We start from the raw sequence: 12,130 nt of genomic DNA on the forward strand, positions 1-12,130 counted from the left end.
AAAAACAAGTATGACAACGCATTTACTGTGTCAAACAGTCAAAGCCTAAAAAAAGGTAGCAACAATCCATTTCCTCATCCTCATCTTATACAAACAGTGCTACAAGATGCATTTATATGTAAAATGATCAGATCTGATTTGAGGGATGTGATTTGACAAAAAAAAAAAAAAAAAAAAAATTCTCGCATTCAGTATATATTTTTTTACACTTATGCCAATCACCATAAAGTTTCATTAACAATATGCTTTAAAAGTTCTGAAATTTCGACAAAAAATATGTTTGAGGTTTTTTTGCCTACATTTTTTAGTTGAAAAATGGGGAAAAGGGTCTGATTAAAATTGAGGGAATTTTTTTAATGTTTAAAATTTTTTTTTTTACTATTTTCAAACTTTTTAAGTCCCCCCAGAGTGCCACCAAGTATAGGGCCAACTTGAGTTAGGAGCCAGCTCCATACACGGTTGATGACCGCAGGACAAGTATTATCGTATACATTTAAAATATTTATAAATTTTTTTTTACATAAATTCATGATTTCTTGTCTCTCTAAATGTAATAGATAGCCTCCATTTTTAAGCTGAATGTGGCTCCTGATCATTACTCAGTGGATATAAATTGGATACATCTGATATCAAATAAAAACAGATAATTCATTAAAGGGGTACTCCACTCCTAGACATCTTATCCCCTATCCAAAGGATAGGGGATAAGATGTCTGATTTCGGGGGTTCCGCCACTGGGAACCCCCCGCAATCTCTCCTGCAGCACCCCGTGTCATCTGCTGCACAGAGCAAGCTTCACTCTGTTCCTGATGACGGGTGATAGAGGGGCTGGAGTATCGTGACATCGCTCGCCCCCTCACCCCCTCAATAGAAGTCTATGGGAGTGGGCGTGACGGCTGCCACGCCCCTCCCATAGAATTGTATTGAGCGGCCATGATGTCACGATACTCCGGCTCCTGTATCGCCCGTCATCAGGCATGGAGCGAAGTTTGCTCTGTGCAGCAGATGACACGGAGTGCTGCAGGAGAGATCACAGGGGATAGGGGATAAGATGTCTAGGGGTGGAGTACCCCTTTAAAGTAACACTAATGCACTAGAGAACTATACAATCAAATCACTGCATTGTGCCTAGGAGGGAGAAGACTGTTAGAAAAAGAGACATTGACAGAGGCATATCTAAAACTTTACTATTAATATTTTCTATTTGTAGACTGACCTACAATATAATGCAACGACACAATTAAACAATAATATTAATAGACCATTCTCTATATTCTTCATATTTTAGCAACTTGTGGCCAATATTGTAAAGCATAGAAATAGAGAAATATTGTAAAATTAAATAAAAAATTGTTTTCCTGCTGTCAGAGGTTTTTCAGTCCTATTGAACTGGAAATTATACTACATTATCTGAAATCATCTGTTCTAACAGAAGACTTTAGTATTGTATAGCAGCAAAAATAAAAAAGGTTAACAATTCCACCCCTACATCTTGTAAATGTTCACATGACATCATGTTGACCTCTAATGTTACCCCCTAAGATAAAGTTAACCTGGTCTATTTTGCTATCTATTCTGAGTGCGTGTGTGTACTTTTTACCAGTTAATATGGTGTTAAAAGCGTTATCCACCATAAGGTGATTTTAGTACGTACCTGACAGACAGTAATAGACATGCTTAGGAAGGATCTGCGCTTGTCTTGGGGCTAAATGGCTATGTCATGAGATTACCATAACACTGTGGCTAGCTTTTTGTGAAATGGCTATTTTCCGTTGGAGTCCCCTCCCTCCCTCCAACTACAAGTACCATGATTCCTTGGTTGTAAGTGTGAGGTCCCTTTTTCCCCTCCCACAAATCAGCTACCCCACTCATTGAAGCACTCGTGAGCTTTCATGCTATGCTGTAAACAATAGACCAGTGTTTTCTAACCAGCTGTTGCAAAACTACAATTCACTGCAGAATGATCTCCTTTCCACCCAGCGGCCGCTCCACCCATTGAAGAAGACAGGCTCCTTTCATCGTCTGACTAGTGATGTAATGTCTCAGGTCATATTGCAACCTTGGAAAACCTGAGACAACAGTCATTTTGTATGCTGGTAAAAATAAACATCGGGGCAAAGATCACATAAGAATTGCGAGACCACTATCAAACACAGGTACAGACACTATATTATGAACTACACTAACTTTATAGCCCCTGTAGCATAGTTAAATAAAAAATAAAAAAAATAAATATTCCTTTATTTGTCATAAAGGGGCTCTTCGACTGATTATTTGTTTCATACCAACAGACTAGTCTACTTTGTCAGTCAGCACGGTTAGAAGTTTTCAGTTTGTTACAACTGAAGAGCCACAGACAGTGTATTAAAAGCAATATAAAAACATAGCTAGAAATTATAGATAAAATGTTTCCTCCTAAAAGTGGTTTGGTTATTTTATCACAATAAACATTAACTTTTACCAAGCAGCACTTATTTTAAATTGTATAACAAGTCAGTCCACACAGTGAAACTAAAAGTACAACCCCTTGCAAAAACTATGAAATCTCCATATTTGGAATTAGGTCATCCATCTTTTTTACTTTGCAGTAAATCACAAATGTCAGATATAACACAAAACAATGTTGCTAAATTGCTAAACATTCTAGCATCGCTCATTGGGCACGTGCTGGTAGAAAAGATGCTTGCAGCCTTTAGTGGTCGTAGGAATGCCTGCGACTTACAGACTTCACCCCTAAGACAAGGTAAAACACCAGTGCCGGTACAAAGTCACAGCAAAAACAGGAACTCCAATGTGGTGACGGGATTGAGAGCGCAAGACACCCAGGTTAAAGGAAATGAGGTTTATTCACCCATGATGCAACGCGTTTCACAGATAGACTGCTTCATCAGGCATTAAGTCCATTAGGTACTAAGTCACAGGCATTCTATTACCATCTTCCCTACCAAAATGCTGCAGCACCCCGGGTTGGAACCATTGGGGGGCCAAACTAAACAATATGGTGTGTCCACTCCTGGGATAGGGGATAGGTGTCCGTCATCTTCAATTAAAATAAATGACTTGCATTTGTTTGAGGTACTAAGCCAAAAATGTTCAGCTATGAAACAAACATTGTTTTGCATCATATCTGTGATCTGTGTAGTTTCTACAAAGTAAAAACCATAGTTAAAATCCTCAGAGTGTGGAGATTCCATAACTTTTGCCAAGGGTTGTAAAACACTTAATGAAAGAGAAGAACAGAAAGTTGGGCTATTAATTAGGAGTATCTCCTCCAAGAGACTCTGATCAATTATACATGGAAAATTAAAGCAGACCACGACCCACAGGGGACACTGTCAAGATATCACTAACAAGAAGATGATTGAGTTTTTTCTCTCTATGATTTAATCCTCCTGGGTAGCCATTAGGCCTCATTATGAGAGTAACCCTAAATTATGTAAGACAAATCAGACAGGTTGCATTTAACTTGCAATCTTTAGTATTTAATAAAATAAAACAAAATGCTATGAGTCAAATACGAAGTTCTAAGCTCATACACACATTCACATGTAAAGTGTTAGTGTAACTACAACTATAACCATCATACAGACACTAATCTCAATAAAAAATATGATGCAGTCTAGTGGCAGCAACCAACTGCTTCTCCACCAAGGGCAAGAAACCTTTGCATGTTGCAGTAAGCTGCTAGAATTGCTTTGCTATAGCAAGGTCTCATGGCAACACAGCATACACAACGGCAACATGAGAAGGCCACTCTTGTAGATAGCGGTATTTTAGATACCCCTCCTCTAAGAAGCCTTCCCAAAACATTATTTGCTTCTCTAGACATAATCCTATATCAGATGAGGGCCATGGACATCTCTCTGGTACCCACAATCTCTCCTCTGGGAAATAGTCCCCCTCAATCAATTACACAGTAGAGTTTGTCCCTAACAAGCTTGGAAACAGACGGTCAAATATCAAAAATTTGGGGGAAGGGAATGGAGATCTTTGATGATGACAGAGTAGGTGGGGCTGGGTTGGGAGGAGTTTTTGGCTGAAAGACTTGCCATCATGATGAGGACATAGGGTAGGTGGGGCTAGGCTGGAGGAGGCTGTACAAATCAAAAAGAAAGGACAATATTGTATGACGTTTTGTACAAAGGGGCAGTATTATAAGTTGCAGATGACTGCTCTAAAGCAGTACATGCACAAGGTTTATTCATGTCTTAATGGAGAAGCTCTGCAGCTTGAGGAGAACTACAACTTCCAGCAAGTCCTGACAGCCAAAGGCTATACTATAGAAGTTCATGCCCTTTATTGTGTTACTGCCCCTTATGCATTGGTGGAAGTTGTAATTGCTTGCTGGGAGTTGTAGTGCAGCACTAGCTGCAGAAACACAGGTTTGAGATCACTGCTCTATAGCACAACCTGCTGGGAGTTGTAGTTTTGAAAAAGCACATAGGGGGGAGATTTATCATCGCTTTTAGAGCATTTTTTTGTCTATGTTTTGGTGCAGTTCAGGCGCAAGTAGAATATTTAGAGACTTTTCTGCGTCTTTTGATATAGACAGGTTTACTCTTTTTGCCTACCCGTAGAACTTTTTATTTTGGACCATGCAGTGGTCACGTATTTATCATTTGCGACTTTTGTCAAAAGTCGCTATTTTGTGTGCAAAGGTACTTTTTTAGGCGTAATGCTACACCACCTACCAGTAGGCATGAGAATCACTTCTACCTTCTGCAATTCAACCTTTAACCTCTTGTGGACGACAGCGTCCCACTCCCCTTCTATGGCACATGCTCAGGAGCTGACCGCGGGTCATAGCTGGATGATCCTGGTGGCTATCTGCCACCAGGACCCATCTCTAATGCCAGACATCACCGATCACGGTGATGCCTGACTTCAACCCCTTAGACACCACAATCAAATTTGATTGTAACATCTAAAATGCAAGTAAAAATGTCAGGGCAGCTCTGTGAAAGTAAATAAAAACACCTAACCTGCCAAATTCAGGACCCGGGAAAGTGTCTACTTCCCTCCTTCACAAGTGTCTAGAACAGTGGTCTTCAAACTGTGGCCCTCCAGATGTTGCAAAACTACAATTCCCAGCATGCCCGGACAGCCGTTGGCTGTCCGGGCATGCTGGGTCTTGTAGTTTTGAAACATCTGGAGGGCCACAGTTTGAAGACCGCTGGTCTAGAAAAAGTGTATGTGGTAGAGCTTTTCCCACCACAGCAGAGCTGCACAAAATTCATCATCCTGCTGCACCTTCTTGATAAATAAGATGCACGCTAGTCAAACCCACCACCCAAATAAACATGGGAAAATAGCTCTACCGTAGACATTCTTAGGTAAATCTGGGCCACAAAGCATATAATAGTCAAGTGTCCGCATTGAGGCTCAAAGCTCCAGGGATCATACATTATTGGGTGTATGGATAAGGTGTAGAATGTGAAAGAAATGCTGAATCTGTAATGTAATAATAAATCCGTCTTAAAGCCTAAGCCACAAATAATACAATTACAGAGCAGCAGTTAGGTTGTTTCCCATGACAAACTCGTTTCGTTTATGAACATTATAGAAGTTTGAACAACATGCAATGAAAACATGGATTTAGGGCTGTAGAAAGTTATTTCTAAATCCCAATCACACAGGCATACTTTTTATACATTGATTTACCAACCATCTTTTAATAAGACACAATTGGGGAGATTTACCAAACCCTGTGCAGAGAAATAGTTGCCCATAGCAACCAATCAGATTGCTTCTTTCATTTTTAAAACAGCCTATGAAAATTAAAAACAGCAATCTGATTGGTTGCTATGGGTAACTAGTCAACTATTTCTCTGCACAGGTTTTGCTCTAGAAACAAATGAAAATAGTGAAACAAACCTAAGCAACACTTCGCCCATGTTTATTAGGGCAGCGTTTAGCAAGTAAACAAGCAAACACTTGTTAGTCGTCTGATTTTTACCCTTCAAAAAACAAACACTCGTTGGCTACACATGGCCCTGAGTAATAGGGAATGTGCAGCCATAGAATGATGACAGCAAAGAGTCACACAAACGAGCGGAGCCTTGTAATAGGCTTGTTAAATGAGCACCAATATATAAGCAGAGTGCTTACTTAGAGCAAACACCAGACAAAGTTAGCCATAACTCTATATTTCTGCCATACAAAAAACATAGGCATGAATAAAGTATGGAATATAGCAAGAATATTGTCAGCACAAACCCAAACCCCATCATACCCATATGGTATCCTTAATGGATAGACCATAAATATCTGATTGGTGGGGTGGTCACATTTGGCACTCCAGCAGCTGTTTGCCAGAGCTGCCATACCCAGATGTATACTGTGGGCAGAGCTGGAAGCCTCGGCTCCATACATTGTGTAGTGACCACACTGGATTACTGAAGCTCTGCTCTAAATCCATTTCAGTCAGAGCTGTAGTAACCCAGCACAACCACTGAGCCATGTAAGGAGCTGTCTGCTTCCGGATCTATTCTTCGTGTATATAAGTCTACACAAAAACATGTTTTTGTTTTAAAAAGGGTCTGTTATACTAGTCATGGCTAGTAATTTTGACCAGTTACAAATGGCTAAATACATATGACAAAAAAAAAATATATATATATATATATATATATATATATATATATATTTATTTATATGAAAGAAAAAGAAAAAGAAAGAAAAAAAAAAATATATATATATGTATATACACATTGTCAAAATTTATTGTTTCCTAAAATAGTTCAGTTTCTTTTGTGCTTGTTTTTGTTTGTTTTTTATGTAAAAACAATTTTAAAGGGTTATAGTTTCCAATATCTAGGGAATTATTTCAAATACCATTATAACCTGAAATTGGCTTATATGATATAGAACAGAATTTTTAGTCTTCAAACGTAACTAAAATACAATGAACAATGGAAAATACCACACAGAGCTCTTCTGTACAGACTGACTAGGTAGGGGCAGCTATGACCAAAAATGGATATCACGGTATTTTTCCAAATTATGGCGGTATTGTCCCGAAGCCAGAGTGCGCTTTCACTCCTTCCTCAGGGGACTACTATGTAGAGCCCTGCACCGGACTGGTTTTTCAATCCCACTCCCGGTGACTGTTTTGACCAATCCCGCCCGCTCCCGCTAAAATGTTTGTCCAATCCCGCTAACATAGGAACGTACAAACACTAGAGTGCAATACTCCGTACATACTCCCCATGTGTAGCAGTGTGTGTAGTACATTCCTATACATGGGGGGGGGGGGGTATGTGCAGATACCTGCACATACCTGCCCTGCGGGGATGTATGAGGGCTAATTTTTCCACTGTGGTCTATGCTTTTTATCAGTACTGTTTTTGATTTAATAGGACTTTTTTTTATGGCAAATGAAGTGACCAAAAAAAAAAATTTGGGACTTTAGTATTTTTTTTTTTTTGTGTGTGTACACGATCGACCGTGCAATTTAATTAACATTATTTTTTAATAGTTCAGACATTAACACACACGGCTATACCACATACTTTTTGATCTTTTTATTTTTTTTTTTACATGAAATTGGAAGGGGTAAATGGGAAGGAGTTATTTTTTTTTAATTTTTTTTTTAACTTTTTTAATACACTTTTTTACTTTTTGTTACAGCTCTCACAGGGTATGTACAGACTGAAGAGTATTGCACCCTAGGGTCTGTACAAGACCCTACGGTGCAATTCTCTGCAGTCTGCACATACCCCCATGTGTATAGCAGTGTGTGTGTGTGTATGTACATTCCTATGCAAGTGGGGGTATGTGCAGAGCATTGCACCCTTGACTGAAGTACAGACTAGGGTGCAATGCTCTACACATACCCCCCACCTGTATAGAAATTTACACCATTTAGTCCAGAGCAGGCTGAGCAGGGAAATGAATGGTGGTGTGAGGTGAAATTTGCCCGGCACTACGGCGGTGGTGGGAGGAAACAGTTCGGAGGAGCAGCAGCCTGCTGCAGGATTTGCGGGACCCGCAGGCATAGCGCCTGACCGCCCGCAGCAGCCTCCTGACAGGTATTGCGGTAGATGAAAAATTTGGACCGTGGAACAAAAAAAAAATGGTATTCGGTATGAACCGGTAAACCGACCAGCACTAGGGCAGCATATTACAGATACTCCATATTTAAGAAGGGAGACCTCCCTCCACCTCTAAATGTCCCTTTAAGTGGTAACGGGCAGATTGATTTGCATGCACGTATACACAGCAGTCTGTTCATCACTGCAGAAAGGGAAGAGGGCACTTCCATCATGGATATAGCAAGTTTAAATCTATAATTTTCTTGTACTCGTTCAGATATTCTATTAGCCAAACTGCATTAAACTGGCTACTATGAATAAGGACCTGTAGAAATAATAAGCTGGCATATGGTTTTTTTGCTTTATTTTTAAATTTTTTATTTTTTATAGGAAAACTGTCATCCTGTTCACCCACTACACTGGGTTATAGTGTGGGTGAACAGGAGTCCATTGAGGGGTCACTTACTAACATACATACCGTAGATCCAGAGTAATGTCCCACCGAAAATAGTCTTCCATCTTCACTGAATTGCGTGCTAGAGGCGCTCCCCGTCGTCTGTATTTATATTTATGGGGGCGCTGGTCTCCACGTCCTTGTGTTGGTCACGTGAGCGCATGCCGCAACTGAGCGTTCATGTGACCAGCACCAGGACGTGGAGACCAGCACCGATGAACATGCAAATACAGCCGACGAGGCCCGCCTCTAGCGCGCAATTCAGTGGCGATAGAAGAGGATCTTCGGTGGGACATTACTGCGGACCTAAGGTACGTATGTTAAGACATTGTAGGTATAATGATGAAAAAAAATTAAAAATCAAGTAGTATACCCACCATGTTGTTTTTGTTTTGGGTTATACATTTTCCACCATCGAAATATAATAAATCCATCCTGTATTCTGAAACATAATAAGAAAAGACAAATTGTTTTTAATGCTAAGTAATCTTGTATACTGTTGTTGTTGCTTTAATTGTAACAGCCAGTAGTTAATACCTCAGAATATTAAATAAGACAAGACCTTTAGCACAAGGCAGTGTACTGTGGAGCTTAACAGCGGGATAACAAGATTATACCACATCATGATTACATGATTAAAAAAAGAAGGATTGAACACCCAGCCTGTGTCTCAGTATTAAACAGAAATAAGAATATACACAGCTATTGTACAGCTGTGGCTTCAGTCCCACCATTAAACTAACTTAAATGGTGAAGTGTCTACCTCACAATACAGAAAAACCTAACTCACGAGAAAAGACAAATTACATTGAATCTGTGACATTTTGGCTTTACTCCAAGGTACAAAATATTATTTATTTTATTATAAAACCATCATATCAGTCAAAGTCCTATGTACAGAAGTAGATGCATTTTAGATGATAGAGCAAAAAAGAGGTTGTCAGACCTTTACAGTATGCCAAATTTAGTTCTTACACTTGAGGATCACACAAGTTCTATTATTTGATGCAGTAAGATAGCTGTATTTAGAGCTAATAATATAGACATGATTAAGAATGGTTGACATTGGATCCCACTGGAGCCGTGCGATACTGCCAGCTTCAAGCAGTATCGCACGTCTGCCCACCACGGAGGGAGTACAAAGCAGTTACCTAGATGCCAAAACTAATCGCAACTATGTGATGGATGGCGATGAATGGCTCAACTTGCTTTATTTCTGTCTAAGGTGCCTGCTCCCTATTAACTTGTAGCATTCTTACCTGCACGGATATGACAGATAATTTGGGGGCTGTGACTGTATTGGCAGCCCGCAATTGACAATTTATGTGTATCTATGTACTTGCTATCATCTATGACAGATATCCTGGGGGCTGTGATGGTATTGGCAGGCCACAATTGATTCTGTATGTGTACCTGTTACCAATTTATGCACACCTGGTTTGGCCCCTGATGAGGTCACAAATACTTGTGTAGTGAAATGCATAGGGCGAAGAGAATTATTGGTGTGAGGAATACTGTACATAGTGTGACAAATACCGTAAATAACGTGGTACTATATATTTTGAGATTCAGTCTATTTTTTGGTACATTGTATCTTCTTGCCGTCCGACAAGGAACCATTACCCCGATTTCCTCTCTTCATTCACCCTCAGTTTTTGGTGTTATTTTAATCAAGCTAATAAAAGCTAAGTTTTATATCCCTGCCCCCCCCCCCCTTCATTTTTTGTGAAATTGGATCCCAAACACTGAAAGCAGAAAATATGAAAATGACACCCAGCACTTTACACTGTAAAGTTTTGACATTTTGCATCAGGAAAAGTTCTGTAATAAAGAAATTAGAATAAAAACAAATATAAATAATAACGTTTAAAAAATATATTTAAAAAATATCTTGTTTTCTTCCATAATAAGATATGAATTTTTTTTTTGAATTTTTGCAAATGTATTTGTTAAAGAGGGAAAACAATAATTTAGCATGAACAAAAGTATTCAGATCCTTTGAAATTTAGCTCTGGGGTCTCCCATTTGTCTTGATCATCTTAGAGATGTTTCTATGCTCAGTTGCCTGAATGTAATTTGGAAAGAGACAGCCCTGTCTATATAAGGTCTCACATCTGACAATGCATCTTATAGCTGCCTATGGGGGGGACTGCCTAGAGAATTCAGAGACATAATAGTGTAGGGGCACAGACCTGGAGAAGGGCACAAAAATTCCACCGCACTGAAATTTTTTAGAGCATAGCAACCATAATTTCCGAATGGAAGAATTTGAAACAACCAGAACTCTTCCTAGAGCTGGCCATCCCACCAAACTAAGTAATAAGGGCCTTGTAAGAGAGGTCACCAAGAACCAAATGGGCACTCTGGCAGAGCCTCAAACTTGTGTGCAGATGGGAGAAACTTCAGGAAGGTTAACCATCACTGCAGCATTCAAACAACCAAAATGACCAAAAAGAAGCCTCTCCTTAGTATAATAATTAAAAAAAAAAAACACAAAGCTGTAAAAAAGAAAAACCCTTAAAGGATGTTCAGACTGTGAGAAACAAGATTCTCTGGTCTGATGAAACAAGATTTACTGTTTTGATTCTAAGCATCATGTCTGGAAGAAACCAGGCCCTCATCAATACCATGCCTACAGTGAAGCATGGTGGAGGCAGCATCATGCTGCGAGGGTGTTTTTCAGTGGCTGGGACAGGAAGACTGGTCGGGGTTAAGAAAAAGCTGAATGGAAAACTTCCGGTTCCGGCGCTGCTATGAGAGGACGCGGCTGAAAGAGCTCCCGCGCCTCCCGACAACGAACGCACCTCTCAACCTGCTACAGCGGTTTCCCGGGACTGCCTTCCACCCGGGACCCTTCTCCTGCACACCGGGCATCTGCATGGAGAGATACTTACTCCGCAGCTCCCGCGATTCACCGGCAGACCGGACTCCCCGCAAGGCCTCGCAGCGTGCGACCGCGGCGCCACGTGACACGGCGCCTGCAGAGGACTCGCCACAGCAGCGCCTCTCCCAATACGCATACCGGCAGCGGCGGGGACAAAATCGGGCCAGCAGCAACCGGAGTGTGCCGCCCCACTCCCCTGCACGATCTACTCCTGGGAACAAGGTCAGTGCTATTCATAGTGTGCCTCCCACTCCTCCCCTGGACTCTGCATATACTGGGGAGCAAAACATGGAGGTAGGAGGATCCCTCATCCCCCCTCTGACTGGGGCTCCTATCATACCTGCTCAGGACTCCTTGCCTACTACAAGTGCCCACCTCAGTCCCACCATATGCACTGAACTGATATCGGGGGCTGCAGCCACAGTCCCTCTACCCTCTGATCTCTCACAGGGCTTTGATTTTAAATTGCTGGCAGCTAAGATTATCGCACAAGTTATGCCTGATATCCAAAAGTCTCTGGAGGCAACTCTGCAGGCATCTTTTGCTTCTCTTCGGCGGGATTTATCCCAAACCAATTCATCAGTGGCTACTCTTAAGACTGAAGTGGCTATGTTGCGCCAGCACCACTCTGATACCTCGTCCCAAATGTCGGAGTGATTGCAGGAAAATGCCAGTTTATGGGCCAAAATTGATGACTTGGAAAACCGTTCGAGACGGAACAATTTACGTATCGTGGGCTTATCAGAACAGGTACCTGCC

General features: G+C 40.8%; 1 protein-coding gene across 9 annotated transcripts in view; it reads right to left on the reverse strand.

The window, feature by feature from the left end:
- BLTP1 (bridge-like lipid transfer protein family member 1) overlaps window positions 1–12,130 on the reverse strand; it is a 302,200-nt gene that overhangs the window by 246,764 nt on the left and 43,306 nt on the right. For all 9 annotated transcript variants that reach the window (XM_056564084.1, XM_056564133.1, XM_056564123.1 and 6 more), the window contains exon 5: window positions 8,865–8,929. In XM_056564084.1, coding sequence (XP_056420059.1) covers window positions 8,865–8,929 — 65 coding nt within the window. The remainder of the gene's footprint in view (window positions 1–8,864; window positions 8,930–12,130) is intronic.

Source organism: Hyla sarda, chromosome 1, assembly GCF_029499605.1.
Source record: "Hyla sarda isolate aHylSar1 chromosome 1, aHylSar1.hap1, whole genome shotgun sequence".
In the NCBI taxonomy this organism is placed as follows: domain Eukaryota; kingdom Metazoa; phylum Chordata; class Amphibia; order Anura; family Hylidae; genus Hyla; species Hyla sarda.